The sequence below is a fragment of the Melospiza georgiana genome, chromosome 15, assembly GCF_028018845.1.
Source record: "Melospiza georgiana isolate bMelGeo1 chromosome 15, bMelGeo1.pri, whole genome shotgun sequence".
Lineage (NCBI taxonomy): Eukaryota > Metazoa > Chordata > Aves > Passeriformes > Passerellidae > Melospiza > Melospiza georgiana.
Genome location: NC_080444.1, coordinates 5691983 through 5717059, shown reverse-complemented (window position 1 = coordinate 5717059; position 25077 = coordinate 5691983). Strand labels below are relative to the sequence as shown.

At 42.8% G+C, this 25077-nt stretch overlaps 1 protein-coding gene across 2 annotated transcripts in view; it reads left to right on the top strand.

The window, feature by feature from the left end:
• GRIA1 (glutamate ionotropic receptor AMPA type subunit 1) overlaps positions 1-25077 on the top strand; it is a 120744-nt gene that overhangs the window by 67471 nt on the left and 28196 nt on the right. For both annotated transcript variants that reach the window (XM_058034845.1, XM_058034846.1), the window contains exons 6-11: positions 6150-6311; positions 7867-8034; positions 12664-12768; positions 14854-14964; positions 15923-16129; positions 17848-18218. In XM_058034845.1, the coding sequence (XP_057890828.1) occupies positions 6150-6311; positions 7867-8034; positions 12664-12768; positions 14854-14964; positions 15923-16129; positions 17848-18218 (1124 nt within the window). The remainder of the gene's footprint in view (positions 1-6149; positions 6312-7866; positions 8035-12663; positions 12769-14853; positions 14965-15922; positions 16130-17847; positions 18219-25077) is intronic.

The window sequence follows — 25077 nt, the reverse complement described above, 5'->3', positions numbered from 1 at the left end:
GACACAGCAGTGCCCTGAATTAAATTTTGCTTGAACTTGAGTGTCTCATGCATAAGAAAATTATCTGGTTTGATCAAAACTTGCCCACACAGGATAATATGAACAGCAACCTTGGGAGGATTTTTGCAGTAGTTAATGAGGACTCAAAAACATGAGTGACTTACTGTGGCTTAAAAAAATCAGAGCATCAGGTAGGTAACTGACAGATTATATTACAGCTATTGGAAGGAAAAATGTGTTTGCTTAAACTTCAGCAAAATGGTGTCAAACTAACAGGTTTTCTCAGCCATTTGCAGTCTCCTAATCCATTATCCCAGCTCAGCTGCAAGTGGTGATGTGTAAATCCATAGTATCTGCCTCATGGTGACTTCATTTGTCCTCTTTTCTAGTCAGAACATGCTTAGCTTCAGCTTCCTCGACTGGATTTATGCTTCTGTTTGCTAGACAAAATATTCCATTACTGATGTTTTGGTCCTTGTAAACTGGGATCAGGTCATCCCTTAATCATATCTTTGATTGAATTCATGGCATCTGCCACTGCACGGCACATTTCCCAAACCCTTAAATCAGTTTATGCCCTGAAAGCTCCCTAATGCACAAACATCCACCTAGAACATCCCTTCCCCTGCCTGGACTGAGCCTTCTGACAAGATGCGTGTGGTCATTTATATCCTCAATGTGCTGCAGCTGCAAGATTGGGCAAATAATACACAAAAAAAATCTGTAGGGCTGCACCAAAGAGAAGTTTCTGTTCACCTCCAACCCCTTGTGCTTGGAGTCTGGATTCTCACCTCTCTTGGTTTGTGTTGTTACTACAGACAGGACCAAACACTCTCATCAAGCTGCAGGGCTGGGAAGCTGCCTGATGGTGCCCCCTTCTCCTGTCTTTCTTTTCCCTTTTTTTCACTCACTCCTAAGTCCCAGTGAGGACTCACACATTTTGCTGCCCCAGTGGGATCTGACACACGGATAACTCTGCAGAGGAGAGCTCCTCTCCCATTGGAAGGCACAGTGGAAGGAGACTGGAGCAGATGGGCTCTTTTTTGACATTCCCTCCATATTAATACAAAGTGATGGGAGTGAGGAATGATGCTTCACTGGAGAAGTTAAGCTTGAAGATAATTTGGGGCATTAGAGCTGATCTGTCTGGAAACACACCATTTCTTGCTCCCTGCAGTAAGTCACTGGTGTACCTTGGAATGACGGGAGCCACTTTGTATTCACTCAGCTCATCTACAGCCATTCAGAAGCAAAAATTTTGCTTTGCAAAGTTTCCTATAATCATAAAATCTGCTGCAAGGAAGTAGTCTGGCATTGCAAGTCATGCATTTAAACAGAGCTGGGCCAGTTTCCCAATGCTGCCACGGGTTTCTGTGGCACCCACCCAAGCTCAGGGTGAATTGCTTCAATGCTTTTGGCTTGAAAAGGAATATTTCAGTGTGCTATTAAAGAAAAGGGAAAGCAGACTCTAGTCTCTTCATCCCAGACAGAAAGAGACTTAAAAAACCTAATACTCCTCCCTGGGATCAGGGGGCTCTGTTGCCTTCAGCCAACAAGCCTTCTCCAGGCAATTCAAGAGAAAGGGGTGGTTTCCCCCCTCCTCATTCAAAGCTGAGTTTGCCAGTCTCAGGGGGAGATCTAGAGAGTTCAGAAGATGCAGCAGGAGGAGAGAAAACAGCACTGTTTCTCAGAAACGTATCTGTCTTCAAGGAGACTCTCTAATGTTCTTTATCCTAGGAAAGGAGGAGGCTTGGAGCACAGGCAGGGAGGTTTTCAGCTGGGTTCTGGGGTGGTTTCTGAGCCCACAGCCTGCCCAGAGCTCAGCCCGTGCTTCTGCAGCTTCAAAGGATCACAGGAGGCACCTGCAGGGAAAGGGCCAGCAGTTAATGTGAGCTCAGTGAAATACAAAGAGAATCTGGAGGTGTGGGTGTGTTGCCATTGCTGGGATGGTGTCCCACCAGCAGCTGTGCCACCCAGGCTCATGAGGAGGCAGAGTTTAGGACAGTGAGGCAGTGAAATATGAGGGTGAAAGGAGAGATGCAGGGCAGCCTGTGAAGCTCCAGATTTGAGGAGGGTTGTGGACAAAGGGATGAGGTTTTGCCTACACTGACATCTGCCCACTCAGTGTTCTGGCCCCTCATGGTGTCCAGGGTATAAATTAGGAGCTGGTTCATTTCTGGAGGGACTTTCTTTTCAAGGCAGATCCTTTGTGGACCACTTAATCAAGATGGATTCATGAGGCCCATTTCAAGTCATCAGTCTTCTTGCATTATGCATTTCCTTTGATGATTGAGCCCACAAGCAGTGGAGAGGAATATAAATGTGTGACTTGCTGATGGCTCTCCCAGCAACTAAGGCATCAAATGGGACAGTAAAACAACCTTTGGCTGAAAACTGCTTTCAGTTTAAGAACAGCATAAAGAACAGATGCATCAAGGAAGGCACAGGGAGGATAAACCCCTTCCCAGTACTGTTTTCTCTTTGAAGCCACAAAGGTCTGTAATAGCAGCCCATATTATTTCCTCACAGCAACACCCTGCACTCAATTGCTCTGTGAGGTCCATTAATGCAGAGAGGAGCCTGTGGTAAGGGCTAAAGAGCAAGTTCTTCCCTCCTTTGAACCCAGCCTGGCTTCTGCTGGAGCACCGTGCTGCAGATGCTGTGAGTCAGAGCAGGCTGGAGGAGGAACCAGATTTGTGTGGTTTATTGTCAGCCTGCTCATTCTGTGGCATTTGGAGAGAGCCAGGCCATTTCCAGGGATGTGCAAGGCAGGAAAGCACATCCTCTGGGCTGCTGAGGTGCTTTTGTGAAGTGACTTTGAGTCCAAGGGACAGCTGATCCTGCCGTGGGGTGGCTGATGGATGTTTGATGGTTCCCAGGGACAGCTGTGCCTGCAGGATTCTTGTGTCCCCTGGAGCACCCACACCCTGGGCACTGGCCCTGTGCTCTGGGTCCCGCTGGGTGCTGCTTTTCCAGGGGGGCTGCACTCTGAGTTCCCATATTCCTCCTGGTCTGGGTCCCTCTGGGTGCCTGCTTGTCTCCCTATTTCCCTGAACATGCTCCAGACATGGCTTCAAAGTGGGGTTTTTTTCAGTATTCCCTGGCAAATTTTAAGAACAGTTTCAAAACCATTTGATCACTCCATGGGATCACATGGAGTACATCCTTCCAGCACTGTTCACTTCTTGCTGTGTTTGGTTGGATGACAGAGGGAAGAATTTCTGGGCTAGTTCTTTCCCAAACTGGTTGATGCTAAACATATTACTGCAACAGCACAGCTGCTGCCCCTTAGTCATGGGTTACAGTCTTTTCTTAGCCAAGTTTTAAGAGTTTGTTTTCTGTTTCTCATATACAGCCAGTTGAAAACTAAATAAAATATCACTCTTTTTTTCTTTTCTGCAATGTGTTTCTATAGTTAGTACAAAGTGACAGATGACTGATGATTTCTTTAGTTGCAAATATTGTAATTCTCTTGTTCTCCTGTTTCCTACAAGCACTGACTGATATTCCAGAAGGACAGATAAGCATGTTGAATTCCTGCTCCCACTTTGTCAATAGAAGCATTTTCAAAAGCCAGTCTGCATAACTCTTGATGGCTTTTTTGTTTATATGCTTGCTAGCAAGAACTCACCTGCTCTGGGAATTATTTTCTAAAATATTTGACCTCTGGATTTCCATGTTCATTGGCTCTCATGTTCCCCAGACCTGCTCTGAGCAGATTTCAGTGTGGTGATTAAAATTCCTTTGTAATTAGGAGCATTCCTATAATATCCTTGTGCTGGGCTATGTGAAGGAGGGATAACAGGTGAAAACAATTATTTCAGCCATTGATAGCAGCCAAAATGCAAAGATGACTTCAAGGTTAATGATGTCCTCTATGGTCCCAACTGCCTTAAATGACTGGAAAATCTTCAGAGGTCTCCACACTTTTTAAAGAACCTGAATTATGTCAAGATTCAGTGGGGAAAAAAATAGTACAATCTTCAGGAAGAAATAATTCCTGTCATTTATTCAGACTATTTAAAAATTTTATGCAATGAATACCATTTTTATGCAATGAATCCCAATGAATATTTGTTGAATATTTGCTTCAGTTTTAGAATGGTCTTATTTGGGGAAAACAGTGAAATACAGTGGTCTCAACCACTGCTGTCTCATCACTGCTGTCATAACTTTTTTTTTTTTCCTATTTAAATCTGCATTCTGAGGGGGCTTAACACACCAGTCATCTTATTCATATTCTGCAGTGAACTTGGACTTTTCTTCATGCCTTTGTAGGTCTTCCAAAGAGAAGCTGGTAGCACAAACTTCAGGTTGCTCTGCCATAGTTTCTTTTGACAGATCTTTTTCCCCTGAGTAGCTCCCAGGAGCAAAATGTCAGTGTAATTTGGTGCCAGCCATGAATACCCAGTTGGCAACCTGTGAGGTCCCTCTTACTGAACCTTAGGAGCTCTACGTGTCAAAACCCACTTGGCCTGAAATGCATTAAGATGTCAGGGACAATTATCCTGCTGCATTTCCCATTCATTAATCACAGCTCTGGCTTTCTGAAACCCCTACGCCAGTAATTACAAACAAGATTGATGTGGGCTTAACCAGCATTCTGAGGAGTATGCACGCACAAAATACCACTTTTTTTCTTTTAACCTAAATCACGGTACTTTGAAGGAAAACAAGCCATCTATTTAGAGCATCTGTACACCGGTATCCAATCCTCAGTCTTGTAAGTGGATGCCAAATTGCCTACAAAATTCTGTAAGAAAAAAATGTGAAAGTCTTTAAATGCATTTTCGAGTCACTTATGACTCCCTCAGTCTGACACTTATGTGAGAGGGCAATTTAGTCTTTTCCTGGCAAGGTCTATTCCCAAAACAGTTCCCATCTAATGGCTCCATCTGACTTTGGGAGCTGATCAGCTAATTAGCTCCCTCAGCCTGTGAATAGAGAGCATCATTTTGGGAACCTGATTTTGGTGTTTTCCTGGAAATGATGTAACTTGGCTTTTTTAGCTTACACCATCATGGTGAGTCTGGGAACAAGCAAGGGGGAGAAACCCAGGGGCAGGCTGAGGAGGAGCCAGCAGAGAGCACTCAGCAGCAGGGCAGGGGCAAGGCAGAGCTCCAGCCAGCCCTTGTGCTGCTCAGGTGATGGCATTGTGACTGTCCTCCCATTCATCTCCCCTCATGCATTAAGGCTGCTGATGGTGCCAGTACAAATAATTGAGTACATCTCTTGTACTTGTGTTCCTAAAGAAAAAAGAGCTCAGCCTATCCCACACTCACCAGGAGGGCACAGCCCCTGTCCCAGCACCTCTGCAAGGAGCCACAGCAGAGTTCTGCACAGCAGCAGTGGGATCAAACCTGGGACACCAAGAAATCACCCCTCCCTCCATATTGCAGTGTGTCTCTAATTAATTTTTTCACCACTGACTCAAGTGGGTGACTAATTCTGCAGTGCCACCCTGATCAATGCACATGTGTATTTACGTACATGTTCATCACATGCAAAGAGCCAGAAGTAGACAAGAATAAGGAAATGAAAGAAATACATTTCATTAGTAATCTAAAGTCTAGAAAAGCACCTTCTTTTCTCCCAAATGAGCAAATTCTATAAAGTGGCTTTTCTAATAGTAAGACTCCTTTAAGAAGCTGACCAGCCAGTTCCTTCCTGATCTGCTGGAAGTTCATTGTTCAGAATTTGTTTTTCCTTGTGAACTGTGATTTGAAAAGAAGTAGCCTGTCCAGTGGTTACTGAGTCCATGAAAATTAGGGCTGGGTGAACAATTCTGTATAAATTTTAGAGCTGGTTGACAAATACTTTTTAATATATTTTACAAATTTTGTTCATTTCATCCATTATTCAGGATACATTTGTCCATTACTGTGCTAGCTTTCTTGCAAGTAAGCTGTTGTTAATATGATTATTTGTCTCCCTGGCTGGTAACTGCTATGGCCAGCTCAGAACCTGTGAGAAAAGCAAGTTTCCACCATGGTTGGGGATCTGGTGCCTCTCCTGAGCTGGAAATTTCCTCCCAGAGGGAAGACATTTCTCCTGAGCTGTCTGCCATATTCATACATAGGCAGGATACCTCTTTCACATCTACATGTGTCTTCCTCTGATGAGCTTCTCCTGTTTCTCTCCTGTACCAGGGATTCATGGACATTGACCTGACCAAATTCAGAGAGAGTGGAGCCAATGTCACTGGCTTCCAGTTGGTGAATTACACAGATACTGTTCCTGCCAGGATCATGCAACAGTGGAGGCAAAATGATGCCAGAGAGCACCCACGTGTGGACTGGAAGAGGCCAAAGGCAAGTGGTACAAAAAAAATGCATTTCATTTAGTTCCATCTGGCTCTGTTCAAGTTATGCTCACCTCTTTGTGATCACACATGGCTCTTAATTCTCACTTGAGAAACTCTCAGTATAATTATGAGCATTAGCTGTTCCATTTGCCTTAACATTATCTGAATTTTACTGGGCTGCAGTTACTGCCTCTTAAGAAACACAAAATTTAATGTATTCACTCACTCTCCCAGTTTTCACCCCCTTGAAGCTAAGAGTTAAAAACTCATAATGTTCAGTGTATAAAAAACAAAAAGCCTCTTTAATTTCTTAACCTTTGACTTGTTTACAAGACATCCAGTGATAATAAAGTCTTTCCTGATGTTCTTTTTGAGAATTTCAAATCAGAGTGTACAACAGAGGGAAAAAGTATTTTAATTCCTGACACAGAAGGCCCTGAAGCTGTTGAGGGATGAGTGGAGGGAGAGGTTGTTTTTTCTCTGTTTAATATTTGAAAATGAATACATTTGTGACAAACACTCTGCCATAGAAATGTTAGCTTTGGGATTAGTTTAAGAAAGTTCAAAACAACTAAATCAGTGGGTGAGCACAGAAAAAAGAGTTAACACTAATGGTTATTGCCAAGTTTTACACTGCTTTCTGTACAAGTTTCTGCTTGAATAAACTCATGCTTTGCAGAATTTTTGCCAATTGAGATGGAATTTTCTGGTCTCCATCCGTGACCAGAAAACGTCCCTTGTTTGACTTCATGTAGCTCACATTTACACAGTATAATGTGCTCCTTAAAAGTTCAGGTCAATGCTTCTGATTAAACAAAATGCTTGGGTAACAGGTGAAGGACTTTTAGGGCTGAGTCTTCCTCAGGGAGTGAAATCAGGAGCTTCTCCTTCACTTCCTACCTGTGAAAGTCAAAACCAACTTTTAGGAGTCAGCAGGGCAGCGGACATTACAGGGAGCAAGATGCTGCTGAACTTCATAGAAAGGAGGTGAGGACAGAGTGTTGCTGTTTTCTTAACCTGGAAATGAAACTCAAGATACTTTTAGTAAGGAGGCAATATAAGAGTGGATTTTTATTAGAAGGCTTTCAGGGGTAGTTATGGAAAGATGTCCACAGGGATGAGTACATTTTTATAGGTTTTAGGGAATTTACCTGATTGATAAACAGCACCAATAGGAGGACAAGTGCTGATGTAATTTCTTCTCAGGTCAAGTTTTGTTTTGTTTGGAGTCTTTCCCTCAGCATTAGCTGTGCTCTGACCATAAAATGTATCTTGAAGAGTTGTTCTCAACCTCAGTTTCCAGGAAGAACCAAGATAGCACAAGGGTTTTGTACTTCTTGGGGCTTGGTGCTCTGGAATTTGTTTTGGTTTTTTGCCTAGGGAAACGCTATGGAAAACTATCAGGAAAATCAGCCACTCACATTACGGGCTGCAGAGCTACAAATATATGTGCAAAGAATACAGGAAACATATAAAATAATAAAAATATAAACAGGTGAAAACCAAAGAGCATCAGAGCAAGGCAGCTGGAGGGTTACCCTGAGTGCCCTTTCTGTTTCCAGTATACATCAGCACTCACCTACGACGGCGTGCGGGTGATGGCCGAGGCCTTCCAGAACCTTCGGCGGCAGCGCATCGACATCTCCCGCCGCGGCAATGCCGGCGACTGCCTGGCCAACCCCGCCGTGCCCTGGGGACAGGGCATTGACATCCAGAGAGCCCTGCAGCAGGTTGGCAACCAGCCTGGGGGGTGGCTGTGTGCTGGGGGCGCGCTGGGCACAGCCTGGGGTGGGGCAGGACGGGTGGGCAGCAGCAGAAGCACAAATCACTTGGGATGAGGAGGAGCTGATCCTTCTGGAGAAGGGAGGCCTGAAAAGCTCAGGGGTGCTTCCAGCAAACTGCTCTTCCTTGTAGCATCTGATGTGTCCTTGTGTCCTGGAGAGACACCTTTGGGAGAAAACCTCCAAAAGGGGGCCCCTCCATAAAGCAAACCCACACGGCCCCTCCCTCCAACCGGGTCAGGAAGCATTCCTCAGAAAGAAGTGGAAAGAACCTGTTTATTTAACAGGCAAAGCACCCCCAGCACACAGAATGAGCAATATCGGGTGACACCACTCTTTCACCGCTCTGAAAAAGATGACAAATTCAGAAAGTCTCTCTGGGGGTGCTCGCTCTGTTATCAGTCCCTGTGGCGCTGGGGCAGCTGCTGCCCAGAGCAGGCCCCACTGGGCCACAGGGTGCCAACTCTCGGTGTTCCCAGGGCCCAGCCTGGAGCAGGTTCGAGTAGGTCCAAACAAGGAAAAGGAAAAACTGTCCAGGGAAAAATTTGGATTGCTTAGCTAAACTAACTAATGAGCAGAAGCAAAAAGCAGGAGCAAAGCAGGAGCAGGAGCAAGAGCAAAGCGAAAAGCCAAGCAAAAAGCAAAAGCAGCACCATGTACTGCCCCATCTCTGTGTCCTGCCAGCTGTGGGGGAGCAGACTGATAACAAAACCAAAACAAAACATTCACTCTTCAGGGCCATTCTTGAAGGCACAGAACATAATATCCAGCATAAACAGAACAACCGAGGATACAAGCATCATAACCTCGCACTAGGACACCTTGCCTGTTCTGATTTCTGTTGTTGTTCTAAAGCCAAAATATTATCCCATAAAATCAAGGGTCCCTATCTTTATGTTTCCCTCCCTAAAATACAGACCTGCTCAGACTGTGTTTTCTGCAGATTATTTGATTCTCTGTGCACTCAGCTTCAGTTCCAGCCTGCTAATGAATGCATGTGAATTTTGCCTTATGTGTTGGCTGTCACCAAAATGTTCTCAAAGTGCAGATTATAGCTTGTTTCATACTGTGAGGGCTCATAAAAGTCTTAAGAGCAGCCATTTAGATAGTTTATTCCTCAAATCTGATAGTCTTTCTTTTTTCCGCTTGCATAAAATTTAGATTTTTGAATAAACAAAAATACAATGTGAAACTTACAGCAAGAGAGAAAAATAATTCACTCTTATCAAAGACTTACCAAGGTAGAATATTTTAAAATTTCATTAAATTTCAAGACTGACATTTACTTCTAGCACTTTTCTTTCTTTTCCTGACAGAAATAGATGGATTCCTTGCAAATACTGCAAGTTCAGTGTTATCCAAATATAGCTTATCCCATCTTCTTTCCTTAACTGTGAAGAAGGCAAAAAACCCCACCATTTATGTGGTTCATTTGTATAATATGTAAAGTTCCTCAAGTATTTTGTTTTGATTTGGTTTTGGCTTCCTGGTAAACAACAATTCCTTTAAAACCAAATCTTGCATCTGATTTGATTTTATTGCTTGGATTCAATTTGTTCCCAAGCCTGTCACTGACTTTCTGCATGACCTTGGGCAAATCACTGTCACAGCTTCTCCAAGCCCTTATAATAAAATCAGCCTCCCTGATGCATTAGGGAGATAGGTTACCTAATAAACATGAAATACTTGGAAGTCTTCTGATGAGCAATAGCTGCTCCAGCATTTTTCTTTATTGAATTTATGAGAATAAGATATCAAAATTAGACAGCTAGAAAATACAATTTGTGTGTGTGTGTGTTGGAAAATGTCCTCTGAAGTTTCCTTATATCTTCATTAAAACAATTTCAAAAGTCTTAATTTTTAGCTGGAGTGACTTTGGGTAAAGAACACAAAGACCCATTTGCAAAAGTTGCTTCTTTACAGATGAAAAATAATAATTTTTAAAAGGCTTGACCAGTTCAGTTGTGATGATCAAAATAAAAGACTGAAACAGGCAGGGCAAGAAGCCTCCTAGCAAAAAAATTAAGTTTGAATTTGATAATCTTCCAGTATTTAGTAATGTAGCAAGAAGGAGACAGAAGGAAATAGAATAACTTATGATAAAATTGAAGGTTTGAGTTATCCTTTCTGTAAAGACTCACAATTAAGGCAATTCTTACAGCTGCTCACAGTGTGCTTTTTCTTCACCTCCCATTTGTTAATGCCTAAAATTTTATAAGCTTTTTAAAAGCAAAAGGTTTCTCTACTTGCTTCTACTAAACATCTGGATTAAGCTCTCAAATTGCCTTATTCCTGTTTAATGTAGGAAGGAACCACAGAACCATAAAATCATTTAGGCTGGAAAATCTAAGATCATCGAGTCCAAACATTATCCCAGCATTTCCAAGTTCACTAAACCACTAAACCTAAACCATGTCCCCAGCACTGCCACATCCACACATCTTTTAAATCCCTCCAGAAATGGTGACTCCACCATTTAACTCCCTGGACAGGCCATTCCAATGCTTCACAACCCTTTTGGAGAAGAAATTTTTCCTAATGTCCAAACTAAACCTCCCCTGACACAACTTGAGGCCATTTCCTCCTGTCTTGTTGTTCTGTCTGGGGGAAAAGACTGAACCCCACCTAACGAGGATTCATGGATGGCAGGAACAAAGATGAAAAGAAATATGAAGCATTCTTCATTTTTTTAAAAACAGAAATCTGGCATGTTCAAGGAGAATGCATGTTTTTATTAAAGATAATTACCTTTTTTTTTCTTTTTTTACCGGATAAACCCACAAAATATTGCTTAAACCCACTCCACCACGGTTTTGATTTTACTTTGAAAAGGTTATGATAATTTTAAACAAATTTTTATCATTATGGGGTCAGCACATCTAATAAGCAGAAAGCTAGTCCCTAACTGCTGACTAAGCCTGTAAAACAGAAGGCCACAACTGCATCCTTCTGCTCCAGATGTCCCGGCAAAGAGCCAAATGCCCATTCTTGTCTTACACACAAATGTGCTTAAACGTCTCCAGTTGACTTGAGTAGTGCTTAGCACTGTTGAAGTCAGTCCTGACTGTACTTTGCACTGCATTTTTGCATTTTGCACTGCATTTTTTGCATTTTGCACTGCATTTTTGTATTTTGCATTTACCTTCAGAGGATGGTGGATGACAGAAAAGATGTGCTGCCTCCTGCAGCATGGATAGCAGAGATCCCTTTTGCATTTCAGTGACACATGGATATCACAGGATTAAGATTTTATTCACTCAGATAGAAGAAATTGATGCTGTAAACCTGCCTTTTAGTGCATACAAAGCTACAAAGCACAAGCACCTGTGACCTGAGCTTCAGAATTGGTCAGAACCTGAAAGGAAAACCAGAGGAGACATGAAAAAAAGCAGGCTTGGGAGTGCTTAAGACAATGGTGCTTTTTCAGCACATCTATTTTTTATGAGCATGTTGTGTCTTGTGAAAAGGGAAAAGCATGTTTGTCTAAATGTCACCAGGAATACCTCTTGGTTTGAAACAGCTTCAGAAAATGCTGGCAGATGTTCATTTTCATGACAAACCTTTGTTGTAACAGCTGGAAAACAAACACGGCTTAACCAGATTAACAACAGATTTCCTCTGTAAAGATACAGCCTCATTTCTTCACCATGGGTCTTTATTCTGAGGATCTCAGGGTATTTTAAAAGGCTGTTAAATATCTGTCCCCATTTTTCATGTGGGAAGACTTCAGTTGCAGGGACAAGAGGTTTGTCCAAAGCAAGTGGAAAGGCAGAAAAAGAGCAGTTCTCTGGGTGGTCTCCATAGAAACCCAAATCTGCACTAATTTTTCCTTGTTCCTGGTCCCCACTGCCTGGTCCCCACAGAGTGTACGATTCAATTCAGGACCTCTTCTCCGTCTCAGGCTGGGCATTTTTGCAGCAAGGGAATTTCAGGATGCGGGATGTGAGGTGAGCCTCACTTCAGCTCTACTGTGTTATCAGCAGAGATTTACTGTTCAAAGTTTCCTATGCAAATGTCAATACTAAATTGTTAGATTTTATTAGTCTGGTGCAGAGGTAATTAAATTTGCTTGATTACTTATAGACTCCTTTCTATACAAAAATAATGGCTGGGAGCTGTGGCCATGGTTTCACATTTCCTCCTGATTTACAATTCCTGATTTGAGCTGACAAATTCTTTGCCAAATCCCGACTCCAGGTCAGATTTAGAAAATACAAAACCCTGCAAACTCAAAGAGTTCAGAGCTGATTTAGCTCACTGTCACATCCCAAGAGGTGATGGGCTCACATTATGATGTAGCTCTTAGGCTGCTCTATGTTTTAAACCACTGAATTTTAAGATAAAGGGTTTTTAAATGAAAGAATTAGTTAAGAGGATGGCAGTGTCCATGGCCAGGCATGCTGTAGAGAGTGAGACAGTGACAAACCAGTTTCAGGCAGGTATGCTGCCTCCCCTGCATGAATTGAGAGTAATGACTGCACTCAGCACCCTTCTTCCCCTCCCCTCTCACTGCTGCTGAATCACCACTGCATGAGAAGCTGACCAATTTGCTGTTTCATTGCTATTTGTGTATTTAAGGTCCGTTTTGAAGGATTGTCTGGCAACGTTCAGTTTAACGAGAAAGGACGCAGGACCAACTACACCCTCCATGTGATTGAGATGAAGCACGATGGGATCAGAAAGGTAAAGCAGGGAGTGACCAACATCCTGTGTCAGCTTCCAGCCCATATTGGAGTGGCAGTGTGGCTGGGTCTCAACAGGCATTCCTGTTCATAAAAATTTGTTTGTGGACAAACAGCAAGGGCATTCCCAGCTCTAGGCATGAGCAAAGCCAAGCACTAGGGAGAACTTGTGGTATGTTTCTAAAAAATTACAACATTTGGAAGGTGTTATCAACAGCAACAAGGGCATTTCAAGTGTGGCAAAAATTTTCCAGGATGTTAAGACTTGGTCAACTCACCTTTGCTATTGGCACAGTGTGTTGGTACAGGCCCAGCTCTAGGTCTGGCTTTGCCCTTCCACTTTTCCAAGGATAAACAAAGGCAGAGCCAGGCAGAAGCTGTTTGCCCCAACCATTGTAAGTGAACCCTTTATGTTGACCTAATTCTGTTCTCCTTGAAGTGACAAAAGCTTTAGCACTAACCACGTCCCAATAGCTACACAGACCTTTGTGCTCTTCTGAAGTCTTGATCCCTTTCTGTATCCCAGGCTCTTTGAAAAATCTGGCCTTATTCAGAGATGCCAAGCCCTTGAAACATGAATCCTTTTGAAAATCTGACTCTAGGTGCTTATGTCCCACTTTGGATACCATGTATTTGAAGAACAGAGAATAATTCAGTTATTCCTTGATAAAGGAGAGTTACTACGTATTTTGGAAAGGGGCATTCTCTGCATCTCCTCAGTCCCCTGAAAGATAAAAAACTTGTTTGAAACTAACAAAATGTAAATAAAGAATGTTCCATATTTACAGTCCCTATCTCAAATCTATGCTTGCATATGAGAGCAGCAGGTGTGAGATCAAAGCCCCCCACAGTCTAGTGGAAAAAGGCAAATTTTCTTTGACAAATAAAATAAATGTGATTTTGAAGCTGTACAAAGCAGTCGTCCTCCACTGCAAAGTATTCATAAGAGGACAAAGGCAGCATCATGCCCAGTTTGGGTCTCTGAGCTTCAATAAGTTGGCAGTCTGGAGAGCCTAGAGGAGATGAAATTGAGTGTATTGATTTTTCTATGTATATACCATCAGAAATAATATTTGTTTGAAAGACACATACATCATTGCCATAATGCATATTGTAGTTTAGACCCACCAGGTGAGACGTGCAAAGCAAACATCCATGTCTCCACTTTTGTTGCCCTAGGCCAGAGCTTTGAAAGCCCTTTCCTCACTTTCCATTCTTTTTGTCTGTGCAATGAAGAGTGATTAGAAGCCTGCAGAGATTTTTTTTCTCCTCAGCTGTCATGATCTCTAATCTGCCATCATCAGGTTCCTGGTCTTGCCCTGGTTAATACCTTTTCCCATTTATGATAAGAAATTCCTTTCATATGAGCAGAGCTCAGGCAGCTTCATACTTACATGAGGTGATGGAAAACCTCTTATAAAATCAAGCCCTCCAAGGGGATAACCTCAACCATGATCTTCCTAGAGATATTTGCCAGCACTCTGCTTTACCTGCAAGGAGTGATAGAGCTGCCCAAATCCCTGATTATTACTAAGCAGAATTTAACCTCAGAATTTTTCCCTTTATAAATGCTCAGTTTATTCATAACCCCAAACTTTTGACACTGGCACAGGAATGGGGGAGAAGTTCTGACTTGATTTTTTGGCCTGTTGTCTCAAGATGTCCCAAGAGTGACTCCAGTACTCATGCAAGCTTTCGGCTGCAGGATGATTTTTCATCACCCTCTAGCACCTGCACCGGCAGCAGACAAGCTCACCATTAGAATAAATTTGGAAGTCACATAGGGAAAGTGTGAACTTTCTTTGTAGGAGTGGCAATAATCTCCAGTACAATGTGATAAATGTTTTTGCATGCATACAAGCACTGTGCTACTCTAGCACATCGTGCACATTATTATTTTCAGGCTGGAGGCACAGTGGGATGGGGAATTTCCCTGTCCCCTTTACCGAAGGCATGAAAAATCAGGAGAGGAGATTTCTGGCTGGGTATGAACATGCAGAGAAGGCTGATCTGGCTTGGATGACCCTGTTACTGTACCTTGGCTAATATTCCAAAGCCATATTAATCCTGGTTTTGTATTGGGCAGATTGGCTATTGGAATGAAGATGAGAAGCTGGTCCCAATAGCTGTAGATACTCAAAGTGGCAACGAGTCTACGAGCCTGCAGAACAGGACCTACATAGTCACAACTATCCTGGTAAGTGCCATGACTTCCACCCCAGCTCTCCCTCTCCCCATCTCCCTGATGTGCAGGCTCCCTCTTCCCACTCATGAGCCCTTCTTTGTATTATATCATTTTTATAATAGCAATAATAATAATAATGATAATGATAATAATAATAATAACAATAATAGCATTTACTGTTTCCTGCCAGCTCCATAAAGGTATCTGCAAATTGCTGTGGCTAATTAAATAGGTATTAAAGAGCTCTCATGCTTAAGTGTAGAAAATACAAAAGATTATGACAAGATAGAGGCATCAACACAGGCAAATCAGGAACATTGTACCTGTGGTTTGTATTTATCCCACAGAATGGGGGCTGCAGTTTTGGGAAGGATAAGCTGTTTTGTTCAGAGAGGATGAATCATTGCTTTAAAAGCAAATCTCCACTGTAATCACGAAGGAATAATAGGTAGCCCACAATGTATGGTATCATGTATTGTGTCATTGTATACACTTACCCTGCAGAAACGTGAAATATTACTAATTTGTTTGTTGATTGCTTACTGGGAGTCTGCAGAGAAGGCACAATACCCAAACTGAGTAAACACTTTAAGGTTCTCGCCTGTCCAGCAGATTTGATTCTCTCTGTGCCCACACAGGCAGGCATGGCTTTAAAAATTCACAGCTCAGATACATTAAATACCCCTTACAGAACTACACTGAAAGGTGTGCTGCCCAAATCCTTCCAGCTACTCCATTCCTCTCAGGTCCATCACTGCAGGAGCTGCACACAGATTCTGCATGAGTAAAAAGAATATGCCACAATAAAAAAAAAAATATCAGACTTTGTACCTTCTAGAACAAGCCCACGATGTGTTGGCTGTGTGTGTTGGCACAGCAACAAAAAGCCAGAGCTTTGCAGGGAGACCAAAAGTTGGTGTGCACATCTGGGACGAGGAGTGGGGCTCAATGCTGCTCTTCTGTGTGCCAGGAGGACCCATACGTGATGCTCAAGAAGAATGCCAACCAGTTTGAGGGCAATGAGAGGTACGAGGGCTACTGTGTGGAGCTGGCTGCCGAGATTGCCAAGCACGTGGGCTACCACTACCGGCTGGAGATCGTGCGCGACGGCAAGTACGGCGCGCGGGACCCCGACACCAAGACCTGGAACGGCATGGTGGGAGAGCTCGTCTATGGGGTGAGTTTCCAACCTCGAGGTGTGGGAACCCAGAACATCCCTCTGGCAGTCCAGGATGGCCAGGACCCCTGCCAGGGGGCTCAGAAGCCCTGGCACAGAGCCCAAAACACCTGTGGGTTTGATTATGACCCGTGGAGCAAACTACCAACCTTAGATGAAGATCAGCAAGCCACAATAGTTTGGGTAGAATAATAGTGAAGTTATCACAGGGTGGAAAAGTAGATTTTTGGGGTTTTTGGTATGGGGGGTCAGGAGGCAAGATGGAGGGAACTGGGTGTGTCCAGCCTTTCTCCTTCTTCCTGGCCTCCATCTTCTGCTGTGATGTTGGCATTTACAGATTGGTTTAGAGCAGAAGCTCACTGCTCACTGTCTAACATAGATGATAGGTATTGAAAAGTAATTGTAAACATTTGCATACGTAGTTTTTAGTATAAAGACATAACACTGCCCTGGGGGCAGGCAGTGTGCCTGGAACTGTCCTGCTGGATGGACCTCAGCAGGGCAGGAGAAAATTTTTTATAGATAAAATACAATAAACAACCTTGAGACCAAGAAATGAAGAGCTCTGACTCCTTCTTCAAGCGCTGGGCTGGGAAAAGACACTTTCTAACTTTTCTCAGGGTCACTCTGACAAGCTAAAGATCCCAACAAGAAGAAGTCCTGCCCTCTCTCAGCCTGAGCTCTCCAGAGGACTGCAGGTCAAACAATCAGCCCAAGTGAAATGTTTTAATTTAGGGGAGAGACGGCACATTCTGTGCCTATGGAAATGTCAAAACGTTTGCTTTCAACAGTTCCAAGATTCTTTTTCTTTACCTTTTTAGAAGAACAAGTATCGAAAGGTCATATTTTCCCACGGGTAGAATCTCCAAATTTTACTCTGTTTTATATTTGCATGGTAATGGCAGGATAAAAGAAAAAGATTTCAAACACTCAGCACATGAGTGGTGAATGGAAGGATGAGATTACTTTCTGTCCAGCCACTCATTTCCATCATCAGGGATGTACACCTGCACCCTACACTTCTAAACCTGGTTTGGTGTGATAGTTCATGCTCTGTGTTGTTTAGGTCATTCCTCAGACAGAGGGATCTAATTTCCCTTTCCCTACAATGGAAATCATGCTGGGAGCATCAGTCCCCAAGTCCATGTGAGACTGTGTTGGAGTGGGGACGATCTGTCTCCTGATGGTAGCTCCACTGTAAATGCTGCCAGCCATTTCAATGCATCTCCCTCTCCATTTTCAAGATGGACTGCAAAATTAGTGGAGAGTACATATCAGTGTTGCTGGAACATTTTTCTCTTCTCCTGCATCAGTTATGCAATCAAAAGACAGTTCCTGATGGAAGTAAACATCCTGACATCCTTTTTCAGGAGATTGGCCTTTCCTTGCCTCTTTTGATGTCTGGATGATAAAGCTCTTTTAGAGAAAATCATCTTCATCATATTGTGACATCAGTGGATAAATCAGATGAGAAGAGCTGGGTGGCTGCAAAAAGAAAGTGCTGTGATTTCAAAACAGATCTGGTAATCAGTAGCGATAAAATGGAAATAATCCACCAATATTATGGGCTTCTCCTTTTTAACCTTTTTCTTGGAATTGGTTTTGCCTGATTTCTTCTCAGATAGCGAGGTTAAACAGAGATCAAAGGATCATACACTGCAGTTAGTAGATACATTTTATTCCCAGTCTGAAAATCTCTTTTCTGTCTCATTTTTCAGAGGGCAGATGTGGCTGTGGCACCATTAACCATCACCCTGGTTCGAGAAGAAGTTATAGACTTTTCCAAACCGTTCATGAGTTTAGGTATATCAATAATGATAAAAAAACCTCAAAAGTCCAAACCAGGAGTTTTTTCCTTTCTGGATCCTTTGGCCTATGAGATCTGGATGTGCATTGTTTTTGCCTACATTGGAGTGAGCGTTGTCCTCTTCCTGGTGAGTCGCTTCAGCCCCTACGAGTGGCACACTGAGGAGTACGAGGAGGGACGGGACCAGCCAGCCAATGACCAGACAAATGAGTTTGGGATATTCAACAGCCTCTGGTTCTCCCTAGGAGCTTTCATGCAGCAAGGATGTGATATTTCTCCAAGGTGGGTTGCCTTCCCCAATCAACCTTCTTCCAGTTCTCATAGTTTAATCTTTCTGCATGCTTTGAAGCTGAACAGGTTCTTCTTTTACCTCCTTTCCTGAACCAAAATGTGGCTTTGTGAATCAGTTACAGACTCAGAAAGGATCCAAAAGTTCACAGGTCTCACAGCTGTGAACTTGGGACCTCAAACTTGACACCATGAAAATACCATTTAAATTTTTATTGGGGAGCTCTTTTGAGGGAATTTACAGAAATTATAACATGCTTTTCTAAAGCCGCCCAATTGCAATCAAATTTTGTCAGTTATTTATTTTGTTGCTACTAGAAATAAGATGATTCCAGCATTATAGGGAAGATAAAAACTTCCAGCAAGGTAGGGAGAAATAATAAATAGGTGCCCAGTGAAAGGTTATATGGTCTGCACTCCAAATATGGAGCACAATGAGTGGCTTAATTGTTACTGACCTTTAAAAAGGTTAGAGAAAGACCAAGTTCCATCCTGCTTTCCATTTCAGCCAACAGTTCTGCTGCCTGAAAGTTCAGATGGACCCAACATCCAAAGTGTTCCTAAAGGAACTTTTTGGTGAATGACTCTTGAGATTTAATTGGGTATTTTTTACTACCTTTTGGAGGCTTTGTCTCCCTTCTCTTCAAAGGAAGTTCCATCCAGAAATACCCATCTTATGGGCAAAGACAGTGGGCAGAGGCTGATTTCCAGCCTGCTGTGGTGGCATCAAAGCTCAGGGGATGAGAAGGAGACACAGCTCCATGGACAAGGGGAGATAACTCCGTGCAGCTCAGCACAGCCCCCCTGGGATGGCAGGGAAGACTGAGCACCAGCTTTTTGGCTATCAGATGCCAATTTATCCAAATGTTAATGAGCTTGTGATAGCAGGGAAATAACAGCCTGCAGGGCACTTTGATAGTGACAGCCTTTATGAATATGTTTTATTATCTGATCATTGATTAGTAGGAGGCTGGACAGAGAATCCAGAAAGTCTCCCCAGCAGAGGGAATTTCAACTTTATTGCTGTCTTGTAACCAGCCCCATGCATTAGGATCAGGTTATTGTGATTTTTATTCTCATTGTTGTTTTTGTCATTATTTTTATTTAGAAAAGAAAATGTCTTCCTTTGAGGCCATTTCAATAGGTGGTTTCTGATCCAAGGAGGAGCAGGGAGAGGTGAAAAGCTGAGGCTTTGAGGAATAGCAAATTTGGTAACATCTTTAATAAAAAGTGTCAGGGAAAGATCAGTGGGTTTGATCCAGATAACAAGATTTGCCCTAGCTAAACAACATCCTTTGAATCACCATTTCAAAGTGTGATTTTATTTTGCTTTGAAATGGGAAATGAGAATTATTCCATCATTGTTATTTTAATGTTGGTTGATTTAATCATCCTGATAATGAAAATTACAGTTTCATTGAAACCAATATTTCCCATGGAACACAAGAGCAGTTTCTGACTGCTACAACTATTGGCAAGATGATAAAAACTTAAAAATTAAATACGGGAATTATTATAACTCCCAGTACTCTGAGTACAGCTCCTTGAGATGGTTGTAAGGGGAGAGGGATATTTTTGTGTGATGTGAAAGCCAGGAGGAAGCAGAAGAGTGAGAATTTCTGTAGGATGTTGTTGTGCAGAAAGGCTCTGAGCCCGCTCCCTGTTTCACATGTATTTTTCACATGAACCCAGTGCAGGATTTCTGTGACACATCACTTAGAAATGAACACTTGGTAGAATGACACTGTGGGCAGGTGGGGATATCTGCTCTATTCTAATATATTTCCTATGTGCTTGCTTCTAAACTTATCTCTACTATCTCTCAGCATCTCCCCAGTAATGCATTAACCAACATAAATAGCTTCTGTTATACATCTGTTCTGTCATTCTCTCCCCAGCAGAAAGGAGCAAGTGCAGGGGTGTATTTTGTTTTTGTAGAGGTTTTTGGGTTGTTTATTTCAGTTTTGTTTTGGAAAGGACCAGGGGAAATTTGTCTGAAGGTTTGTTTGTTATTTTTTCCAGATCATGCTTGTTTTAAGCGCATATGCCACTATGTATTTATCATTATAAAAAAAGAGTAAGATCAAAACCACAGACACATCACTCAGCACAGCAGGTGGTGAGGTTTGCAGCAATAACTTGCTCTTGTAAATCTGCATTCCTCAGTCTCAGACCAGTCCCCAGGGAACTTTGATGCCCCAAAGAGACAAAAATTCGCTTTTGAAGGAAATTGTTGTCCTTTTTAAGGACAGTCTTACTAGGCAGAGCTTTAAACAGGCTTTTAAGTACATTGGGGACAACCTACCAAGGACTTTAAAGACCCACTGTGAATTTGGTGACCTGTGGATGGCCAAGAGAGAGCAGAGCTGTGGGTTACCTGCTCAGAGCCTCTTTGCAGGAGGTCAACTGAAGCTCTGAATCCTTCATGTCTAGGCATCGACTGGGTGGATGTGACAAAGGGCAGGCAGCAACCAGTCATGGAGAGTCCCAACTGGAGCTGTGTTGTGCCTGTGGGTGCTGAAACACGAGCATGAGCAGGGAATCCATCCAGGAATGACTCCATGGTAAATGTGTGGCTTCAAACCAAGGGGGCTGAGAGCTTTTGGACATTTCCCACTGGAGTGTGTGCCCACCTTCTGCACCATCACTGACCCCACTGGGTGTGGAACAGTCCCTGCCAGCACTAATTTGCCCTGGTTGAGGTGACACAGCCCCTGTTGTTGCCCTTAAAGCACTCAAAGCAAGGGCTGGTACCCAGCAAGGTGAGGGAGAAGCAGCAGCTCAGAGCTGTGCTCAGCTCCACAGGGACAGGCAGGAATCAGTGACTCTGAAATGGGCCATAAACCATTAGGCTTTGCTAAGTGCCACCTTAGCTTCAGAAAACTGCAATGAAATTGCAAAAGCACTCATTAAAGGTGAAATACAGACCCAGAAAGGAGCTTCTCAGAGCAGGCATCCGAGGTAATAAATAACCCACAGCCAATAGCGAGAGCCTGCGGAAAGAAAAATGTGAAGTAAATATGACTCACAATGTACCATTTTCAGAACTGTAATTTGATAAATTGTCTTCAGAGCTTAAAATAACCACAGTGTGTAGCAGCTGGCGGGGGTAGGACCTTGCTAAAGTCCAGCACGTTGCAGCCATTCCTCACTTAGGATGAACTTGAGCCCTTTCAGGAGGAGACTGAGGGGAGGCTTGGGCTTCCCATCTCCTCTGCAGCAAAACAAGCATCAGAATTTTTCATCTTCTCCATCATTTTCTGCAAAATAAATAATTTGACTGTTGTGAAAAGAATGGAAAAACAGGGAGCAAAATAGCATCTCTTGTCAGCTTCTTATCTTGATCTCCTATTTTTTGTTATCACAAAATATGTTGCTTCATATGGTTTGAGCCCAAAAGCAACTTCTTGTATATTGAAGACTATTAAATTTAATCCAGTTATTCTTCCTGTGACTCAGAAAATTTATGTTTGACTAAAATGAAATACATTTGGTTAAAACAGATCTTCCAAAAAGGCATTTTTTCTTCATTTGAAAATACCATGAGCTAGAATAGACAGTTACTCTCAGCTGAGTTGACGGCAGGAACCTTGTCCCATGTCAGGTTTGGCAGGTGGATAAATATCACACAATATCACCTGGTGAATGCAGACATCAGTTGTGCCTTGCCAGAGGAAAATTAAATAAAGATCTCCAAAAATTAGTTTCACTTCTTTGAGCCTCTCTTTACTGTTGAAACAAAAAGGATACATATTCTGAATTCAGATCAAAATCTGCTGTGAGTAGAAGGGAAATGCATACTCATATCATGGCACACTGGGGTATCTTCTCATGATAATTGGGCAGCACAGCTTGAAATCACTCATTATAATCTGTCTCATAGAGAACAGATCTGGAGATGTCGTGGTCAGCCTGTGCTGGGAGTGAATTGTGGATGAAGCTTTCATCCCATCTGAGAGAGAGCCTGCACAGAGGAAGCTTTCATCCCATCTGTGTCTGAGAGAAAGCCTGGACAGGGGATGCTTTGGGAGCATCAGCAGGGCTGCCTGAGCAGGAAGAGCCTCTGTGCAAGGTGGGACCACAGCTGGGAAATGCTCAGGTCACACCAACATTAAAATAACAATGATGGAATAATTCTCATTTCCCATTTCAAAGCAAAATAAAGCCACACTTTGAAATGGTGATTCAAAGATGTTGTTTAGCGTGCCCTAAAGACTGTGGGGTTCAGTGTGGGCAAGGAGACATGGCTCAAGCTACCATCCACCCTCCAGCTGGTTTGGGATAAAGAGCTAACAGGGTCTTCCCTGGCCTGCAGAGGCTTTGCAGGGTGCACTGGGCTGTGCCAGGCAGCGACCACAGCTGGGTGTGCTGAGCAGGGAGCTTTGCTGGCAGAGATGATGGATGGCTGCACTCCCAGGCAGGAAGGAGAGAGATAGACACTGGCTGCTCTCCAGTCAATAGATACAATCTATTATTTATAGGCATCTTGTGGACATGGTTATTTGGTTTTTTGTGACATGGGAACAGTGCTCTGACTGATCTGTGCTGTGTGCTCATGTTCACTGCTCCTCCTCAGTCTCGCTCCTGCATTCCGTCAGAGTGGTTTGTCTGGGGAACAGCAAACCAGGTATTTATCATGTACCTGTAATTAATGCTGAGCATTTTCCTCTGCTCTTTTTCCTGTTTATTTACATTTCTTTTTAGCCCAATTGAAAAAAGTCACAGGAGACTTCAGATTTTGAAAGACAGCAGCATTTTAAATTTCAACAAGATCTTCCCAATACTGAAAGGGTTTAGCCAGTTTTGGGGCAAAATCCAAATCAGAAATTGATTAGAACAAAAAAAAAAAAAAAAAAAAAAACAAAAAAAACTTGTGGGGGTTTTTGTTTGGTTTTTTGGATTTTTTTTTTGTGGTTTTTGTTTTTGTTTTTTTTTAGTGAGAGGATTGATTTGGATTTTTTTCAAGGAAATTATTTCTGTTCCAGCCTTTGTAAACTTACATTTGCTACTTACTTATTTTGCTAAAAATTTAGCATTAGAGAAATTAGAACCAGCTGCATTTAGCAATCAAAAGGAATTTAATTCCTTCCTGAAAAGAGGGCTGAGCAGGGGTATTTATCTGATGACTCTTCTTGATTTCAGTAAGTGTCTTCTCTGGCACTCCAAGCAATCTGCCTTGAAAATGGCCTCAAATTGCACCAGGGGAGATTTAAATTGAAGTTTAGGAAAAATTTCTTCACTGGAATGGTGGTCAGGCATTGGAACAGACTGCCCAGGGAAGTGGTGGACTTGCCATCCCTGGAAGTGTTCAAAATGCATGGACATGTGGTTTAATGGTGAATTTTAATGGCAGTGCTGTGGAAATGTTGGACTCCGATCTCAGAGGGCTTTGCCAGCCTTAATGATTCTGTGGGGACAAAGCTCAGGTTCATTCATTTGTGCTGGTTTGCTTGAAGTGGTGAGCTGGCTTTCTTTGAGAATAAAAGTAAGGAAATCAGGACTTCAACTTCTGGAAAAGTCTCTTTGCCTTATAAAAGTGATTGCAAATGATGTTGCAATTATCTCTACCTGGCAGAGTTAATTATGTCCAGGGAGAGCAAGCTCAGGTCACAGGGTAACAGCAGCACTTGCAAATCACCAGGAACTGATGACCACACTTATTTCTAAAATGCACTTAACCAGGGAAAGTTACTCACCAGAGGAACAGCTTGACAAATTGCACAATATCCAACTGAACAGTCCCCTTTGGAGTCTGTGCACTTCCATGGCAACCAGAGCATGGCAGCCAGGGGAAAATGGAAATTCTTTTAAAATAATCATCCTTGCTGTCCTTTTTTTTCATTTGGAAAGAAGGAGGAAATAACCAACCAAGAGAGCATTGTTGGAACGATGCAATTTGTTCTGTAAAGGAAAAATTAGTCTTTTGAATTTGCACATTCTGCCATCTGAAAATGTCTAAATGCTGCTGAGGTAATGAATGCTTCCTCCACTGACCTGTAAGCTACTTCCTCAGGATGCTTTTCCTTTCAGGCATATTTAATCATTCTCCCACAGTTCTGACTTTGGGCCTTTGGCATTGAGGTTGCTGGGGGACAGCAAGAAATTTGCTGAAACTCCTCCCATTGAGTGACAGATTCACTAATCATTCCACCAGCTGTGTTTAAGATAAGTCATCAAACACTTCATCTAAAAGCAGATATATTAGCCTAAAAATACTTTTGCAATTTCTTTCTTCAGGGCTAAATAAATGTTTCTCATGTTTTTCGTTGAAAACAAAGTTGAAAATAGCAGGGGGGAAAGTGCATTTACCCTTTTTTTAAAATATCTTGGGAAGTTTTATATGAAAGAGGGTAGATTTGGAATAGATATTAGGAAGAAATTCTTGCCTGGGAGGGTGGTGAGGCCCTGGCAAAAGTTGCCCAGAGCAGCTGTGGCTGCCCCATCCCTGGAAATGTTCAAGGTTGGGTTGGATGGGGCTTGGAGCAACCTTTGAAGGTTTGTCCCATGGCAGAGGATTGGAAGGAAATGAATTTAAAAATCCCTTTCAACTCACACCATTCTGTGTTCTCTGACATGGAACTGGAAGGTGCTGTTTGTGTTTCTAGTGCTGGGCACTGACTCAGGATGATGAGGAGCACTAAGATTTACAGAGCTGCCTTCTGACACTCACAGCCTCCTCCCTGACTGCAGCAGGAGACTCTCAGAGCCTCCAGGGACCCCCCTGCTGTACTCAGACTTGCTGATTTTCAGTCAGTGAGAGCAGCAGGCTTTTTCCTATTTCCTCTCAATAACGAGTTGTTCCTGAGCAGTCAGCTCAGCTGGGCTCTGCAGGCAGGACTGAGTGTGGTTGTGT